Source organism: Delphinus delphis, chromosome 9, assembly GCF_949987515.2.
Source record: "Delphinus delphis chromosome 9, mDelDel1.2, whole genome shotgun sequence".
NCBI classification, from domain to species: Eukaryota; Metazoa; Chordata; class Mammalia; order Artiodactyla; family Delphinidae; genus Delphinus; species Delphinus delphis.
Window position 1 is genome coordinate 26,338,921 of NC_082691.1, and position 20,965 is coordinate 26,359,885.

The 20,965-nt window shown below is 38.2% G+C and overlaps 1 protein-coding gene across 2 annotated transcripts in view; it reads right to left on the minus strand.

Moving 5' to 3' along the window:
- Positions 1-20,965, minus strand: part of CACNA2D1 (calcium voltage-gated channel auxiliary subunit alpha2delta 1) — a 515,294-nt gene that overhangs the window by 103,396 nt on the left and 390,933 nt on the right. For both annotated transcript variants that reach the window (XM_060020340.1, XM_060020339.1), the window contains exon 10: positions 19,172-19,271. In XM_060020340.1, the coding sequence (XP_059876323.1) occupies positions 19,172-19,271 (100 nt within the window). The remainder of the gene's footprint in view (positions 1-19,171; positions 19,272-20,965) is intronic.

The following is a 20,965-nucleotide window of genomic DNA, read 5'->3' on the forward strand; positions in this document are numbered from 1 at the left end:
TATTCAGGTAAATAAACATCTACAGTTTCTACAAATATTTGATGGTTTTGTTTGCTTATTTTACATTTTGCTGTTTAGTCATGGTGGAAATTATTTTCCCCAATAGTATGAGGGGACAATTAGATTAAGCAATTTTTTTTTCAAATAGCCAATTTTCCCTTTTCTTGAGTAATTATTGGTTCCTGATCCACTGTGTATAATAAGTTCAGATTATGGATACATTTCCTTTACTATTTGGATACATATTCCTTTACTGTTCCCATTATTTCACCAGCTTCTTACTTTTTAATGTTAATAATAAAAATATTAGCTAACGTGTACTGAAAATCACAGCTATGCCTATCTAAGAACATCACATGTATTAATTCACTTAACCTTGACCAAGCTAAAGTCTTAGCTGTAATATGGTTTCCATTATACAGTTGAGGAAATGAGGCTTAGAGTGTCAAGGAAAGTGTTCAGAGTCACTCAACAACCAAGGTCAGGACTCTACTTCAACCCCAAACCCCTGAAACTCTTCTCCATGGTGTCTAATCACTTTTAATTTATGCCAGAAGAATAAGCTGCCATACTCTGTCACGCTACTTTTTCCACCACTATTTTCCTACTGAACTTCAGAACTATCTTTTGTCAAATTAAAACCACATTTACCAATAATTTTGGGACAAACTGGTATCTTCACATGAGTCAGCTTTTCATTCCAGGAAGAATTATTCATCAATTCCACATCTGTTCCTCCATTTCATCTCTTATACATATATCTCATATACTCTTTTCTCTTTCTTAAACTTCAAGTCCTAATGAGATCAATCAAGATGGCAGAGTAAGAGGATGTGAAGCTTACCTCCCCCCACAACATATCAAAAATACATCGACATGTAGAACAATTCTCACTGAAAACTAACTGGAAACTGTCATCAGGACTCCTGTACAACCAAGGCTGTAAGAAAGATACATATGTAATTGGGTAGGAAGGGAAGAAAAGTGATTGGGTCAGGACCTGTGCCCCTGGGAGGGGACTTAAAGGAAAAGGGAGATTACACAGATGGAGACCGTCCCTGGGGAGCGTGCGGTGTGAGCCACAGATGGGGTAGCCCAGTGCTGGTGTCCTGCACCCTTTGGCTGGTGGGAGGACCTCTGCAATGAACAGGAGGGCTGCGGGAAGCCTGGATGTCTCTTGTGAGGGGTGCATGCATGCGCTGGCTTGCTCCCAAATCAGGGTGAAGAGAAGACTACTCTAGCGGTTGCTGGTGGCCCACGACCACCTTGCTGCCTGGCTCAGCCCGACCTGAGAGAACGCCCTGGTCCCACTCATTCCATGTCACAGTGCGGCACTGGTTCTGGGGTGGCCACAACTGGGAAGAAGATTCAACACAGGGACACAGAGGCGACCCCATCCCAGGGCGGAGCCTGGGTGGACTGGCAGTGGCCATTGTTGGCACTTACTCAAGCAGCGCCTCAGAAGAAGCGCAGATTTCTGACGGCAGCTGCTCCATCACAGCTCATGCCCCAATATATGCTGAGAGTCCATGTGGGCCCTGCCTGCCCCGTGGTGTGGCTCTACCACAGAGTGGGGGCAGCAGAGTCTTAGGGCTGTGATCAGCTGTGAGGGACAAAAGGCACTGGCACCCAAGGCTGTGTCTGAGCAGAGCAAGGGAAACAACTGCGGGCACCTGAAAGAGCAGCTCATCTGAGACAGCTCAGACTCCTGTCTGTGGACAACATGAGCCAAGAGCTCACATGGGGCCCCCTGGCTTCAGCACACCCCCCACTCTGGGGCAACGATCCTATTTTGGGGGAGAGAGGAAAACACAAACTTAAAGAGAACAGAACCAACTCAGGCCTCACCATCAAGGCTTTTGCTCCAGCAGCTTGGGATCAGACCCCACCCACAACAGGGCAGTGATGCCCAGTGAGCAGAGGGGAAGTCTTGCCTCACACCCAGCTTCAGCTTTACCCCTCTGTGTGCAGTCCCACCCCGTACCAGGGTGACAGATGCCAGCACGTCCTGAAGAAAGATGTTACATCCACGTCAAATCCAGCTCTCCCACCAAAGGCACTGGGCACATGCAGTCTGTACAGGGACACTCTCACATACGCACACACATTTAAAACTGCAGGGCTTCCCTGGTGGCGCAGTGGTTGAGAGTCCACCTGCGGATGCAGGGGACACGGGTTCGTGCCCTGGTCCGGGAAGATCCCACATGCTGCGGAGCAGCTGGGCCCGAGAGCCATGGCCGCTGAGCCTGCGCGTCTGGAGCCTGTGCTCCGCAATGGGAAAGGCCACAACAGTGAGAGGCCCGCGTACAGCAAAAAAAACAAAAACAAAAACCTGCGATAGGTAACTGCTTCACCTAAATTCATAGAGGCAGAGAAATTTAAGCAAAATTAAAAGGCAGAAGAACTGCTCTCAATTAGAAGAGCAAAAGAAAATCCCTGAATAAAAGAGCTAATGAAACAGGAATAATTTACCAGATAAAGAATTCAAAGCATTGGTAATAAAAATGTTAACTGGAAAGCATAGATGAACACAGTGAAAACTTTAACAGAGAACTAGAAAATACTACAAAGACCCAATCAAAAATAAAGAATTCAGTATCTGGAGAAAACAAACAAAAAAAACCCCAACACACTATAAGGAATGAGTAGCAGACCAAGTGATACAGCAGAATGCATAAGTCATCTGGAAGACAGAATAATGGAAACCACCCAAACAGAACAGCAAAAAGAAACACAAATTTAAAAACATGAAAACATTTTAAGAGATTGCTGGAACAACAAGTATACCAACATTTGCATCATAGGGGTCCCAGAAGGCGAAGAGAGAGAAAAGGGTATTTAAAATGTATTTGAGGAAACTACAGCTGACAACTACCCAAACCTGAAGAAAGAAACAGATATCCAGAAGCACAGAGAGTCCCAAACAAGATGAACCCAAACAGACCCACACCAAGACACATCATAATAAAAATGGCAAAAGTTAAAATTCTAAAGGCAATGAGAGAAAAACAAAGAGTCATACAAGGGAATCCACATAAGGCTATCACCTGATTTCTCTGCAGAAACTCTGCAGGTCGAAAGAGAGTGACATGATGATATAGTCAAAGTCCTTAAAGGGAAAAACCTGCAACCTAGGATACTTTACACAACAAGATTATAATTTAGAATAGAAGAAGAAATAAAGAACTTCGCAGACAAGCAAAAACTAAAAGAGTCCATCAATACTAAACATACCCTAAAAGAAATGTTACAAGGTCTTCTCTAAGTGAAAAAGAAGTAAGAATCTGTATGAAAGGGGAAATCCCACTATGAAATGCAAATATATTGCACATACTGAGGATCAACCACTTAAATACGCCAGTATGAAGATTAAAAGACAAAACACTGTAAAAGAACCATAACTACAGTAAACAAGGGATAAACATGAGGATGCAAAATATGACATCAAAAACACAGTATGTGGGTGAGGAGAGTAAAATGTAGATCTTTTAGAACGTGTTTGAACTTAAATGACTATCAATTTAAAACAACTAGATACAGTTATAGGTCAACATGTATGAACCCCATAATAACCATAAATAAAAAACCAACAACAGACGTAGAAAAAAATAAAAAAAAGGAACACAAGCATACTACTAAAGAAAATCATCAAACCACAAGGGAAGAAGCAAAAAGAAATGAACAGAGAAGAACTATAAAAAATACCAGACAACAAGTAATAAAACAGCAATAAGTACATACCTACCTATAATTACTTCAAATGTACATTTAATCCAACAGTGCATAAAAAAGATCATACACCATGATCAAGTTGGATTTATTCCATGGTACAAGGATGGCTCAACATATGGAAATCAATCAATTTGACAGACCACATTAACAAAAGGAAAGACAAAAACCACATGATTATCTCAATAGATGCAGAAAAAGCAGTTGACAAAATTCATCATCCATTCATGATATAAACTCTCATCAAAGTGGGTGCAGAGGGAAAATATCTCAACATAATAAAGGCCATTTATGACAAATTCACAGTTAGGGTAATATTCAATGGTGGGCATGTAAATTTGTGTAGCCACTATGGAAAACAGTATGGAGGTTCCTAAAACACTAAAAATAGAACTACTATATGATTCAGTAATTCCACTCCAGAAAAAACAAAAACACTAATTCTAACTGATACATGCGCCTCAATGTTCACAGTAGCACTGTTTATCATAGCCAAGAGACAGAAGCAACCCAAGTGTCAATAAACAGACAAATATATAAAGAAGATGTGGTATATATTTACAATGGAATATTAGCCATAAAACAATGAAAATATGCCCTTTGCAGCAATGTGGATGAACCTAGAGAATATTATGCATAGTGATGTAAGTCAGAGAAAGACATATACCATACGATATCACTTATATGTAGAATCTAAGAAAGAAAACAAATGAATGTAAAGAGTAAAACAGAAATAGACTCACAGATATAGAAAACAAACTAGTGCTTACCAGTAGGAAGAGGGAAGAAGAAGGGACAAGATAGGGGTATGGGATTAAGAGGTACATACTACTGTGTATAAAATAGATAAGCAAGGGCTTCCCTGGTGGCGCAGTGGTTGGGAGTCCGCCTGCCGATGCAGGGGACACGGGTTCATGCCCCGGTCCGGGAGGATCCCACATGCCGCGGAGTGGCTGGGCCCGTGAGCCATGGCCACTGAGCCTGCGCGTCCGGAGCCTGTGCTCCGTAACAGGAGAGGCCACAACAGTGAGAAGCCCGTGTATCACACACACAAAAAAAAGCAAGAGGGATATATTGTACAGCACAGGGAATTATAGCCATTATCTTGCAATAACTTCTAATGGAGTATAATCTGTAAAAATACTGAATCACTATGCTGTATACCCAAAACTGGTAAAATATTTTAAATCAAAGATACTTCAATAAAAATAAATAAATAAAATAAAATAAAACGCAGGTCCTAAATATATTAGTAAAAGTACTGCTAGGTAATTCATGGCTCTTGCTAATATTGTGAATGTGATTTTAATTTCTATTATTAATCCTTGTTCAGCGAAAACCAGCCATGTGGTCACCCTCCCATGGTTAGAGGTGCCACAAGTATCTTTGCTAATAGCACTCTGGGACTTGACCACTCCTGTCCTCAAATTGATGTTGCTGTCCCCTAACATTGGCTGCTGGCTTACAGTTTCCTTGGCCTATAGAAAAAAATTTTTAATAAAGAATTGACCATTTTTTAATTTAGTTTAGGAAAACCAGGTCTAGGCCAGGCCCTGCCTGTAACAAGCACCCACAGCCATGGCTGATTCAATCATTTCCTCTGAGCTTCAGGTTTTTCTTTCTGAAATAAAAGCCTTTGCTAGATCACTTGGAAAGCCCCTCAAATTCTAAAATCATATTTATATCTGATAATTTTAACTATGATGGAAAAATTACATAAATGCATAGGAATAATAAATTCTGTATAGACCAAAAGAAAATGGCATCAGTAAACAGTGAAAATATTGAGAACATTATTAAGACACAATTTATGTTTGCCTCTAATTATAAATCATGGCCCATCAAAACTTCTGATAAATGTTGTCATTTTTAAACAAATATTCCCATTCACTTGAATCATGACATGCCCAAAATTCAGTCTGTTGACTTTTGTCAAAAACTTGAAAGAATTTCTGAGTAAGTCCCAAGTATCTTTTTTAATATATTCTATTTACATGTTGGTACAGAAAACTTTTAAACCTCTCTAATTATAGGCATTTATAAGAATTTCAAGCAATTGAGAGTGTGCTACTCTTTTGCTTCAGAATTAATTTATATTTCGCTTCCCTGCTCATATCAACTTGATATTTATATTTTCTCAACCATCTTTTAATCAACCAGTGTGCAATTCTGATTCCAGAGCACTCATTCAACTAGAAATATGGGCAGCTTTCTCTCCATCATTCTCGAGATATAATAATTCTATCAGTATTATTCCTAATATAAGTATTTTTCTCATAGCCCTGTGGAAATTTGCGTGCCAGCTCCCAAAGATGAAGCTTTACTGAAATGACCAAATGATCACATACTCTGTGATCACTTCCTCTTCACCCACACTGTGATGCAGAGCTGACCAATACGTCTAATATTTTCACGGTACATGAAGCTGAGTACTTGGAACATCTTCCCTAATTGAAAAAAAAAAATGTGATGACGGCTGGCTTTGCCTAAAGAACACAATGAGCAAGATACACAACACCTAATGTGTTTGCAGAGTAGAGATACTGTCATACTGACAATATGAGTGAGAATAACTCTGGTCACTTAAAACACAAAGATATTTTATCACTGACTGAAATTTGTTATAAAATGACATCTATATAGCACTCTCCCCACTGCCCCAGCTAACTTTACTGTTGTCTTATTTTAAGAAATGGCCACGGCCACCCCAACCTTCAGCAATCACCACCCTGATCAGTCAATGGTCAGCATCAAGGCAAGATCCTCCATCAGCAAAAAGATTAAGACTCAGTGAAGGGGGCTTCCCTGGTGGCGCAGGGGTTGAGAATCTGCCTGCCAATGCAGGGGACCAGGGTTCGAGCCCTGATCCGGGAAGATCCCACATGCCGCAGAGCAACTAAGCCCGAGCGCCACAACTACTGAGCCTGCGCTCAAGAGCCCGCAAGCCACAACTACTAAACCCATGCACCACAACTACTAAGCCTGTGCTCTAGAGCCCGTGAGCCACAACTACTGAGCCCACGTGCTGCAACTACTGAAGCCCACGCACCTAGAGCCCTTGCTCCACAACGAGAAGCGACCGCAATGAGAAGCCCATGCACCGCAATGAAGAGTAGCCCCTGCTCTCCACCACTAGAGAAAGCCTGCACGCAGCAATGAAGAGCCAACCCAGCCAAAAATAAATAAAATAAATACATTTATAAAAAAAAAAAGACTCAGTGAAGGCCCAGATGATGATTAGCATTTTTAGCAATGAAGTATTTTTTAATTAAGGTATGTACATCATTTTTTAAAGACAATGCTATTGCACTCTTAATAGACCACAATTTAGTGTAGACATAACTTTTATATGCACTGGGAAGCTAAAAAGTTCGTGAAACTTGCTCTATTCTGCTGTCTGGAACTGAACCGGTAATATCTCTGAGGTATCCCTGAATTTTGAAAAATTTTACCTGTTAGGTGCAGTTATTCATATGTGTTTACTGGACGTGAAGTCTTTTCATAGTCCTTATAGACCCACCAAATAAATCAATAACTGTTGTACTTTTAAAAACTATAGTTCAATTCAAAATGCAAGTATTCCCTCTGCCTCACCTTAAGAATTACTTTGCTATTTCAAAAACTGCAAATACAGTTAATTTCTAATTATAAAAAACTATCTTGAGTGCATCATGTAATTAATGGAAAAATATTTATCATACTTGTCAACACCTTCCTATAAACTTTCCTTATACTTGCAAAGCAATTAAGTTATCCTCTGGCAATCTTTCTTTTGAAAAATTAAATAACCTTGATTACTTGCCCTGCAAGTAATATAATTACTAAATTTGTCCATTATTTCAGACTCTTTTCTTCACAGTCTGTAATTTTTTATTTCTTTTAAATGAAGATAATTCTAAGAAGCACTGATTTTTTTTGCCTTAACAAACAGTATTTTAAAAAAAATTGAAATATAGCTGACTTACAATATTGTGTTAACTTCAAGTGTACAAATAGTGATTTAGTTTTTTTTTTCTTAAAGAAACAAGTATATAAGAGAGAGAAAACTCTGGCTCTCTTAATGAACTTAATTCTACTCCTTCCTTCTGCTCTTTTTTAATACCTCCCTCCAAAAAGCAAATGGCTACAAAATAAAATATTCATAAACGTCCATAAAACTAGCAATTCTATGAATTAAAAGGTCTTAAAATCTAAGTCAATGATATGCATGATCAGTTATAATAAGCCCCAGACAGATGCCTGCTGGACTTTGCTAAAAGTACCTCCCTAAGGTACCCTGATTTCCTCATTGCTTAATAATCACCTGGGAGACTTGCTAAATGCAGATTCTGGCTCTGCAGGTCTGGGGTAGAGCTTGGGATTCTGCATTTCTAACCAGCTGCCAGGTGCTGCTCAGGCTGCTTGGCCACAGACCTCACCTTAAGAAGGAAGGGCATAAACTGCAATATTCTTGTTCGTTGACATAAATGAGATATGAATCAACATAAAGTTTTCCTGAACTCTAGATGGATGACTATTTGATAAGACATGAAATGAAATTACTCTCCTAGAATTCATATGTCACAAAACTGTACTGGTGTGCCACATATCTTTTATTTTACTTGAATTCTCGCAAAAGGGCCTGTTTTGCAAGGCCCTTTTTGCAAAGTGATTTGCAAGGCCCTTTTTAAAAGTGATTTTGAGAAATCACTTTTAAATTTAAATTGTGCCACAACTTACAAATGTGCTCATTATCATATGCAGAGTAGGAAAGTTCCTAAGCTAAGAAAACCATGCCTTTGTCTAGGAACACATGAGGGATATTTTAGAAAGGAAACTGAAATTTAAAGCACATAGGAAAAGGAACAATCCAAATCATGTCTTTCTTGCATATACAGTGCAATTCGATACTTAAACAAAGCCCCACTCTGACATTAGTAGGTGTTAAACTGTCAAGCCAAGAACTGGGAAGTGTCTGAGATTTATCCTTCTTGCAAGCTAATGAGTAATCCACCTACAGCTGCATAGACACTGGCAGGAAAATACAAGCCCTTTGGGTCAGAGAGAAAAGGCCGCTTACTACTCATAGCAATACCAATAGCAGTACCAAGAGCCAGACTGCCACCTTTGCTCACACTCACAACTCAATTCCCACAGGAGGATGGGAAGAGGGCCGGGGGTCACCTGCATAGGCAGTAGGTGTGTTTCAGGCAAGGAATCCCAAGATGAGGAAGGCCTTGATCTCATACAGGGGCTGCTGGCAGCTGGCCCATCCTCCTCTCCAGATAGACAATATCTTAATTACTCTGCATTGTATGTAAATCTCTTCTGGGGAAGGAGACATCTCTATCTTTACTTATCCTGGAATGTACATAAATCTGGGCAAACTGACTGTAAATGCTCAGACTTGAAGCAACGTGACACATTCACGAAGAACTGTCTCCTAACAGTTGGTAGGAAAGTGTTGGAAGATGACAACAACAGCAACAATAATAATAACCAGAAAAATGATTACAATAAATAAGCACTTTTCATGTGTTATTCCATTTGGTGCTCAATAACTTAAAGGCAAGTTAAATATGGTTCTGTCTATTTCAAAGAGGAGAAAACAGATCTGTAAGCCTTAAGTAACTTGTATAAGCTCACATAACTAGTAGTTTCGAGGCAGGAGGCAGATGGGCACCCCGCCCCCCACCAGCAACTAGAGATTCCTTCCCTGTAGACCGATACTCCAAGACGAGAATAGCAGGTCAATTGAGAGAGAAGGCTGGGTGCTGCTCAAATAGAAGATAACAGACCACGTATTTCCATTCTCGAAGTCAAGGAGACCCTCCCAACTAGAAAGCTTCTTGGAGGTCAAAAAGGGAGGGGGCGCCACCCCATAGTAAGTGATGTCAACTACCCATAGGCCTTTTCACTAGAATCCATCTTGGCTCAGAGATACACAGGCACACGTGGCAGGATCCTGAGATACAGCAAATACGGACTCAGAACTAGGCAAATCAAATGACTGGCCAAAGGAAACTTGGAAGAAATGCCCCAAAGAGTGATTCAAACTACCGCGAGGGTGCAACTCTCTCTCTGAGTCCGCCCATGTGTCTAACCACATGTACTGTACTCCTTTCCCTCCTAATAAATACTTCACTTGTTTCACTACCTTCTATCTTTGTGGGAATTCTTTTCTGCAAAGCCGAAGGGCCAGGGCCTCGTCACTGGCCACTGGTCTAGTGGCTAGGATTTGGTGTTCTCACCCCTGCGACCCGACCTCAATCTCTGCCTGGGAGCTGAAACCCTGCTTCAAGGCGCTGCAGGCCAAGGCCACCTGAGATCAGTTTCAAAGGTTGCGCATTACTCCTATGCAATTCTATGAGTACATATAAGAGGCAGGATTGTGAGGAGAGTGGGAAGTAGGGCACTTAACCAGACTTAGCCTGACTAATGTCACCAGATCCTTTCATCATGATCATCCCTTCCCAGCCTCCTATGTGGCTGTGGATCCTCACTCCTCATTTTGCACTGGCATTTAGAGATTGTCACCTCTAGAATTGTTGTTTAGTGACTACAGTTGCGGCAAGGGGTAGAGTTGATTTTTTTTTTTAAAGTTATCTCCTACAACTAATAGCAAAGATATTATAAGGAGTATTTTGATTATTTCTTTCTGATGAATAATCAAAGATAGCATTTTAAAATGACCACAAGTTAGGAAAGCTTCCCGCAAGAAAACTGACTCAAAGATCATTAACGAAATCCTAACATTTGCATCTAATTCTTAAATAAAAATATGTGATTTTACTGAAACACAAGACCATCTTCTTCAGTTGTTAACTTTTCATATATTGTCCATAATCAGCATACATTTTCCTTTCATCCTCCACTGGCTTGCAGTAGTTTTCTCCTAATACGTCAAACTTCCTCACTTTCATAAACAAATACCACTCTTTGTGTCAACATTTGAAATTTTGCCTGCAAATCAGAACATGCTGTGATTGAATTGCTGCTCTTATCATCTACCACTTAGTTCTATCAAAGTATATAACTGGATTAGTGGGAAAACAGCTACATTATGCCTGCATTTAAGCTTTGCCTAACAGCAGGCTTCCTGTCTGCAACAAAGAACAGCCCTGGAGATTATAGAAACACTAGGAAATGATCAACATTTGTTCTGACGTTTTATGTGTGATTGAAGCATAAAAATTACCGTTCTCAAAAAATAAAGAAACTTAGATACATAAGCCTAAAAGTGAGAAGCTGCTTAATTTTTCTGTCTGATGGTTCTAGGCAACATTGGGAAAGCGTTCATACAGACTGCATCATAACTCTGGATGACAGACATGATCTTAGGTTATGAGGATGAAGAGAAATGCATGAGGGCTTTGTGGGAAGATTACTGTCAGAATTAATTATAGAATCACTACCAGATTTCCTCAGTGCCTTATTATTATGCCTCCCTGAAGTTACAAAAGCTAAAAGTTATATTGCTTCTTTCCTAGACTTCCAAGCAGTTTCAGAGAGAAAAATATACAAGCACATCTGCGTGCATACACACACATAAAGCCCAGGAGATTAGAAGGTTTTTTTTTTCCATAGACTCTCTACATCATTAAGTTATTACATTTCTATTTAATGAGAAAGGCCTATCTTTTAAAGACAAAAATATGATTTTACTTTTCTTTGACCAAAATGTTACATAAGAATTAATTCTTTTAAGTTTTTTAAAATTAATTTTTATTGGAGTATAGTTATTTTACAATGTTGTGTTAGTTTTAAGTCTCTTTAAATGTATCACTTTCAGGTATTTTTTTCACCCAACTAATAAAAATGAAGAATTTCTTTTAAATTATGAAGTTGATGTGGTTGACATTAAATATTATATAAATGTAAATAACAATCTATGTAGTTTGATAGAAGCAAAAGGACACATGATAAAGGAAGTAAATAAATTTATAAAAGGAGACACATTACCTAAGCAAAAATGTATAATCCAGATATAATGTTTAAGTGTTTATCTGTAATTTTAAGAATAATCCAATTCATATATGCTTTTTCAAGCCAAAATACAGCAGATTTCTTAAAACAAGTCCTCCACTGAAACATAAATAACCTTCTTCTTCAAAAATTAATAATAAATTTAGATTTAAAAGAAGCATTTCTCCTTGCTATTATAACCTAATCATATTTTATCTCAGAATTTCTAAGAATTCGAATAGCTTGGAATTTTATTTAAATATATCAGATTATGCACTAAAATTAGTAAACTTACTTTATATTTTCCTTCAGGATCCAACCACATAACTTTGTGGATAAATCTAGACTAATAAATGAAAACCGCTGTGCTCCAATCCTGGCTTCTCGCTTAGAAAAGTTACTACACCTTATGTTTCTTTATCTATAAAATTTAGGTCAGGAATATTATCTCCCTCACAAGGTTCTTGTGAAGAATCAATGAGTTACTCTGAAAAACACATGGAACAGTTCCTGTCTCATGAGCAGTGTTAAAAAAAATTAACTCTAATAATTCACTATAATGTGATTAAATTGAAGATTAATACACAAATTAGATAAATAATGAACACATACCTACTTTAGATCTTGTTCGTATTGATTTTGTGAAGGGTAAATCTATGCCTGGAATAATATGATCAGCCAATATCATTTAGTGACTTTTCAACCATGAAAATGTACTAATGTTTTTTTCTCAAATAACAGAATTAAACAAAAATATATAGTCAATAAAAAATATCAGAGTATAGTTGACAAAAATATCTCCTTATGGTAAATAAGGACCATAAACCACAAAGTAAATTAATGAACCTCAACTAAATAAGCCAATATACTAGGACTGAGACCAGTAAAACATTTCTCTGGGAGTAGAGTGGGATATCACTATGACTTTATCATAGTGTATGATGAAGCATCTTCTGCAATATTCACCTTAGAATTTACATCTTTTAATATCACTTTCTCCCTATTTTTGAATACATAACTGAGATATTTTCATAATTTTTAACTCGACACATTGAGATACATTACTTCCATAACAAATGCATTCCCAGTTCTTTCTACAAACAACATATTCACTTTGCCTATGTGCTTTCAGTTCACATATTCAAGTTACATCAAGTGAGGACGCCCCAGCAAGGATTTACAAAGAGCTGTCAAGGCATCAATAAAGCTTATATTCACCTGATTCACAGAAATCACAAGGAAAGACCTTGCTGTTTTGTTTCTTAAGAAGTTAGCTAACAATTTTCTTTAACGAAATACACATTTGGGCTTCCCTGGTGGCGCAGTGGTTGAGGGTCCGCCTGCCGATGCAGGGGACACGGGTTCGTGCCCCGGTCCGGGAAGATCCCACATGCCGCGGAGCGGCTGGGCCCGTGAGCCATGGCCACTGAGCCTGCGCGTCTGGAGCCTGTGCTCCGCAACGGGAGAGGACACAACAGTGAGAGGCCCATGTATTGCCAAAAAAAAAAAAAAGAAATACACATTTAACAACCATAATATTTTTAGGAGAAGCAAAGGTCCTTAAAACTTGTCAGGCATTAAGAATCTCAAAGGCGAACAAACGTATGGACACCAAGAGGGGAAAACTGCCGTGGGGTGGGGATGGTAGTGCGCTGAATTGGGCAATTGGGATTGACATGTATATGACTGATGTGTATAAAATTGATGACTAATAAGAACCTGCAGTATGAAAAAACAAACAAAAAGAACTAATACTAAACTTTCTTTGGGTTATTTGTATGGAAATATGTTAATATAAATGTTTCAGACATTACGTGTTCTGGTATAATGTTATCTTACGTGTTCTGGTATAATCTTACGTGTTCTGGTATAATGTTATAAGTCATAATTCTAGTTATTACTTTAAAATGTATATCTCAGAAATAACTAAATTTCCTTGTCAATTCCCATTATTATGAACTTTCATCAAATCTTTAACTGTGGTCATTTTTAAGTCTTTTGTCATTTCCAGAGTTCTGGGTGTCTGATGCTTTTGCAAAAATGTTCCTATAAAAGGCTTTCATCTTCACGGATTCACAGAAAAGACTCTGACAAGTACAGGTGTCTGGTAACTGACTACACTGCTGAACTGAATGAAGCATTTTCAGAACTCTAATGGAAAACTGATGAATTCATAAAAGTGCTAACAAAAGATCAAGATGAAAAAAAATTAATTACATGGGACTGAGTGAACTGATGAGGATGATTATAATTTTTGTGACTTTCTGTTTGAATAAAAAAGAAAATCCCACAAGGACTCGGAGGCAAAAAATATACAAATCAATTTTCACTGCAAAGTAAAGGAGCTGTTACAGTGGAGGATTCCTGGACTGAATGTCAATATTATGACATACTGTGAGTGTGTTTTGTGTTTGGTAATTGCAATCATCGTTGCTTTTGTTGTGGTCATCCATTTACAATGCTTGGTGTCAGTTGATTTATGTCTTGTAAAAATAAAATACAGTGTGTGTGTGTGTGTGTGAAAAAAAAAACGAATCTCAAAGGCAATCCCATCTAAGGTTTTTATTTTAATTAGGAAAGAATCATTGATTGCTGCCTAAAAGTTGAAAGCATAAAATTCATTCAAAGCCATTTCTACTGTTCAGTCAGAAAATCTTTTGAAGCATATTTTTTAATAGCACTGTTAAGTTTCTAACTGAGGCAGATGCTACTGGTGCCCCATCCATATTTCCTCACATATCAGCCCAAATTTAACTGTCCAAGATTTCTGGGAGCCTTTTGCTTGTGCACATAGTGGCCTGGGAACACTGGGGAATTAACATCCCTTGGGAGCAGTCATTAACTTCAAATACCACAGCACACTGTCCCCTTGGAAAGAATAATTTCAATTCATGCAATCTACCTTGGTTCACAGAATTGCCCAGAGGATTAAGCTCTACTCACTCACAGTGGTAACTTGTTTGATAACCCACTGTTTATCAGTTCTCTTCTTTTTTTGGCTTTACTTCTCACATTTCTCTCAATCTTTCTTAGAATTACTTTCCAAATAAGCCATTTGTACTTGAATCCTTATCTCATGAACCATTTCAGAGGAAAGACAATATAAGTTGATACTAGCAGAGGTCTTAGGAAACATGGTCAGGATGGGATTCCAGAATTAAATCATTCACCAGACATGTGGCAATAAAGATTCCTTTGGTAATTGGCTATATATCAGTGATAACTGGAGTAAAGAAAACCCCTCAGAGGCTACAGCATCAAAACTGCTAAGATTTTTACCTGTAGTGACTGGAACACAATACAGAATAAAGGGGAGGCATCTAGCATTTGAGAAATATGGTGACAACAGTAATTATAGGGGCTTGGAGTTGGCTGGTTGTTAAATTCAATGAAAAAAGTGACAACCTCAGATCAGCCAACTACCAACTAAGGGCAAAGTGTGAAAGCCAGAAGATATACAGGAGTCAAGAAAGAGATTCTAATTTTTTGATGTGAGAAGGACTACGTGTGCTAGAAACAGACACAGAATTCGCTTTTGAAAGGCACATAACGAGGCCGCATCCACACGCATGGCAGGTTTCTATGCAAAAGTCACCGTACTGATAGGCAAAGAATGGGATCTTAAGAGTAGAATGGGGACATGGGTAGATGCTATTGAGAACAATGAACTTCCAGATTCCCCTATACCCTCTGGGTACGGAGAAGTAATCTCTTCCTCGTAGTAGCTTCTCCCATTCCTAGAGACCATAAAAGATGATGCTCTCCCTTAAGATCTGATCTCATCTCCCCTCATGGCTCTAGGCAACAAAGAGACCAGGTCTCAACATGGCCTACCTGGAAAAATAGTCTCTGTTCCAGGAAAACAGAAAAAGAGAATATTCAACAAAAGAGATGCAAGATCTGTCTAATATGAACAGCAGATACTGGGAGAACATGCCAGGGGATGGATGTTGGTGGATCTTGAGGCAAAAAACACCTGGTTATCAACCTGGTGTGAGGGAGCAACTAGCCTGAGATAAGACAACACCACTCCTACATAGGGGCAAATGGCTTAGCTGGTTGGCCAATGCCCTTGAAGAAGCAAGAATGGAAGACCTTCCCCAGACAAAGAGTTCTGGAGAGGAAGCGTGAGGATGGACCTATGGGAGTAGGCATGAAATGTGCAGATCTCTGTCTCACATCAATCCCCACTAGAGAACATTCATACAGAGGAGGTACTGAACAACTGAGTGGAGAGGAGGATTTGTCCATTGTATGCAGCAACTGTCCATAAATGCAGCAGCCAGGTAGCAGAGAAAGAGGGGATATATGTGGGCCTAAAAACATGGGCTCTTTCTCATCAAGTGGGATATAGCTATCGCGATTAGTGAATGGCTAACCCATTGGAAACTGTCCGATGCTGAGTCTTTAATACAGTATCACTCTTCAAAAAGACATTCAACAACTTGATTTCAAACAGATTGTATTCGATTTTATCCCTCTGGAATGGGGTGGCATCAATTTTGCTTTTCTTGCTATTGATACATGTTTCAGGTAAGAGTTCCCCTTTCCTGTTTGCAATGCCTCATGCAGGATCATTAATCCTCTGGATTCACACACTGTCTGATTTATCATCATGGGATACCATCATGGAATCCTACATAATATCTCCTCAAATCAAGCAATCTATTTTATGGTGAAGGAGGTCCAACAACAAACAAATGACCACAGGATCCACTGGGTCTACCATATACTGCATCACTTAGAAACAGCCAGCCTGATAAAACACTGGAATAGTCTCTTAAGTGTGCAACTAAAGCTCCAGCTTGCAGATGACAGTCTTTGAGTAGGAATGCTGTCCTTCAAGGGGCAGTATGTTCTTTGAATCATGGTGCTAAGTCCACTGATGTGCTGGCATCAGACTGTATCCACTCATAAAAAGCAATGTTACATTTTCAGGAATTTTTAAATGATAAAGGGATCAATCCAACAAGAGAATATAATACTTGCGAATATCTATGCATGCAGTATAAAGCACCTAAACACATAAAGCAAATATTAACAGACATAAAAGGAGACACTGACGGTAGTGCAATAATAGTAGGGGACTTTAATGCCCCACTTTTATTAATGGATAGATCATCCAGACAGAAAATCAATAAGGGAACACTGGCTTTAAATGTTAGACGCCATCTTTAAGGATCATTAACTGGATACAGTGGACATACTGGACAGGTTTCTAACTACCATCACCTGCAATTTTTTGTTACATTTCTCTCTCTTATGGTCAGAGTCTATTCTGCCCACACATATGGAAGGCTGGTACTTTAAACCACAGCTCACTTGGCCTTGAGGCAGAATAACTTTGAAGTTCATATTCTATACAGCTTCTAGGATACCTCAATAGGATTAAAATCACTTTAAATTAAATTCTTTTAATTGGCATTCTTCCTTCCTTCCCTTGCCTAATTTCCTTTCATTGGTTGTGTTTCCTGGGATCCTGTCCCAAAAAAACCATTTACACTTGAATCCATGAGTAAGAATCAGGAGGAAGCGAGATTAAGACATTAACCATATTTAATGTCTGCTGGTTTTATCTAAATTTCATTAGATATGCCAAATCTGTACTGAATTTAATGTTTTTCAACTTTCTCTTTTGCTTTGCCAAAGATAATATTTTGTTAGCAACCTTTCCAATGCCTTTGTAATAAACAATATTTTTATGTACAAATTAAACTAAATGGTTATCTTTTTGATCATTTTATTTGGGAGACCAAGCATTACATTTTACTTGTTCTCATTTTGTTGAATAAGTCGTGAGCTAACACCCAGGGTCAGATTATAAAATCAGACTGACATTAATCAGAGCTCTTAAGCAGTATCAAATTTTACTAATAGTATCAAGGATGAGGACAAGCTAAAGGACTGCTAAACGTTCAGATAAAGCATAGAAAGATCTGGGTATGGAGGGAAGTTCCCCAGATGTTATGAGCTGAACTGTGTCCCCCTCAAATTCCTATGGTGAAGTCCCAACCCCTGGTACCTCCAAATGTAACAGTAATCATAGATAAGTTCTTGAAAGAGGTGATTAAGTTAAAAATGAGGCCATTAGGGTGAGGGTATAATCCACTATGACTTGCGTCCTTATAAGAAGAGGAAGAGACACTAGTTTGCACAGAGGGATGACCATATGAAGTGGTAGCAGGAGGGCAGCCATCTGCAAGCCAAGGAAAGAGGCCTCAGTAGAAACTGACCCTGCCGGCACCTTGATCTTGGACTTCCAGCCTCCAGAAATGTGACAGAAAAATTTCTGTAGTTTAAGCTACCCAGTCTGTGTTATTCTGTTATAGCAGCCTCAGAAAACTAATAGACCAGGTCCTACGTTACTGTATTGGAGACATTCCTCTGGGCCCAGATGAAAGCGGTCTCAAAAAGAGCTTTGCAGGGTGAGTATTTAAACTATGAAATAGCTCCAGTTTATTACCCAGAGAGTTATATTACCTACTAGATAGTTTTAAAGGAATCCTGCTTCATTGATCTTGGGTTCTATTTATGACGGTTACCCTTAGCTAGGGAATATCCTGCTAAAAGCATTTTTGGAGTGATTCCTCTTCCTCTTAGTAAATATGATTTATCTAGTTACTTGAGGCTCTGGTTGACAAGAGACTATATTCAGTTCCTCTGTCTACTTTTTTCCAGGGGGTACCCTTCCAGTGAAGGGAGTAAACTGACTGTAGGCCAGCTGCTTTAACTTCCTCCCATGTGGTTTTAGAGGTAGGTCCATTCTCCTATGTTCAGTACAAAATGACCTTACCACCAATACCTCTTCCCTCACGTGCATCTCTATGAATATAACCACTTCAAATGTGAAATTATATCAACCAGTACATGGCCATGAAATTTTCTGCCAAAATTCTATGAATTAAAGTGAGATCCAGTAACATTCATTTTGTCCTGTTTTATTTGCTTCAGAGTTCAATGCTCTCTAGCTATGAGGAGGAAAGTCTAAAATGGTTCCTGGAAACAAGAATTTTAAGAAAGCACATTCAAGTATCTATTGGTTCTCATGTTAATAATAAAAAAAACCTTTAAAAACATAATACATTATGGATATGTGTCCAGTATGAAAAAGGAGCATTACAATGAACAGAAAATTGCCATACGCTTACACTGCCGAGTCACTATTTATTGGGAGTTACAATGATATCAATGAGTACGGGGGTTCACGTCAACTGTTTAAGCACCTCTGAGTCAAAGAGAATATATATAATGTTTTTCCTTCATGTTCATTGCTTCAATCACTCCATTCATGGGTAAATCCTCAAACATTCAGAAAGGACCTTTGTGTGGAAGTATGGGAGAATGAGTAACAAGAGAGGATAGCTCCGTAAGACAGTCTTATAATAGGACCAGAAATATCTCAGCCTATCTATGACAAAACACTATAAAGTATTTAAAACCAGAGGGAGATAAAAATTGTAGATTTTACTCAGCAAAAATGCAGTCATCATATACTTACTGAAGCTACGTTCACAAAATCATCATCTGAGAGGGTTTCCAACATTTCAGAGACAGATGTTCGGATCAGTTTAAGTGTCAATCCACTAACACTCCCACTCCTATAAAAAAATGAGTCCACACATGTTAATGACCATGTAGTTAATTAACATCATACACCCTAAGGAAACGCAACTTATGCACTGACTCTAGATAATAATATTCAAATAATTTTGTCTTCAAAAAACCAGTAGTAGAAAAAGTCCTATTTTTGATAGCAAGTAGAAATAAATTACAAAAAATCTTGTCTTTCTTTCCAACAAGCATCAGAATGTATATTTTTCTAACTACAATGATGAAAATTACACATCAAGTGACAATTTTAAGAAACTGTGGATACTCATGGCATATTCACTTATTGAGGAAATATACACTGAATACCAGCTCTGTTAGCCAAGTTAGTAGTGAGAGCTACAGAGGTTAATAGATACAGTCATTGCCCTAGGGAGCTCATTGTTTGACTTGATTAAACCAATAATTATGAAGCAGCATAATAATTTGATAATAGATTTGTAAATGCAATGCTTTGTTTTATACCCTAAAGTAGATATTCTTTGGGGTTTAGTCTTCATTTTTCTTGTCTCTCCATATTTTATGATCCTGTAGGACCACATCTATTTGCAGGGCTCATCTCTAGGCAATTAACTTCCACTTTTATGTCCCTAGTTCCCAACTTCTTCCCAGTTTTACTTTTCTAGCTGTTATCAGATGTCTCATCTATGCCACTTTGCTTCTGTCATCCTTCCACCTGAAATTCCACTCTTTCCTCTCCCTTCCCATGCCTGCCTTGTTAAATCTTAGCTATAAGGATTCAATTCCAATTTTATCTCCTTAATGAAGTCTTTCCTGACACTTTAAAATGAAATGTGCTCTCTCATCTATGTATTCCTTCAGTGCTGTGTCATACTTTATATCTCTCACTTCCTACAATTGTTTTAATTTACTGATGTGAATATGGTTTAATTTCACTAATACATCTGAATCATCTTTGAGATCAGGGACCATGTCTTAATCATCTTTGTATCATCACATTGTATATAGGATACCCTCAACACATTTCCATTGAAATAATTTTTAAAAATGGCATTACAACTTCATCTTCATTTTTATCCCACTTGGTATCTGACATGGGTTCCAAAGATTTTAATAAAAGAAATTATTTCAGGAAATTAGCATATATCCAATAGGATTATAACATATTGCATTACCATTCAGATTTATATTTCAGAAGAATATCAAGGATTAGCATATGTACAAACTATAATAACTTAATTAAAACAAGATGAAGTTTAAATGCATTGTAACAAATGAAATGAGATTTAATATTTGTTACATTTGTCAAATTCAGTTATCTTCTCTTTCTCAGGCAAGGTTATAAGATTTTAAACTTATTCAATTCACATTATAATGGAGAAATTTTCAAACGCTGACACTATCCTGTGAAATGAATTTAGTTGCCTATAAAACATTGGATTCTGTTTCTTCCAGTGGCAAAGAACAGATGAGGGTATACTTCTGTTCTCTCAGGGAAAATAATATAAGCATTTTATACCTCACGTTTTTAGTTCCTTGGTATTGCTCTTAAAAACTAAATCTCCAAAGCAGGATATATTCTTCACTATGTTCTACCGTTTCACCTTCTATCTTATTGGAAGAGTACACACAAACGCGCATGCGCACACACACACACACCCTAACTTGAAGCAATGTGACAAAAAAATAAAATGACCAATATAAAAACTCATGAAATTCTTCC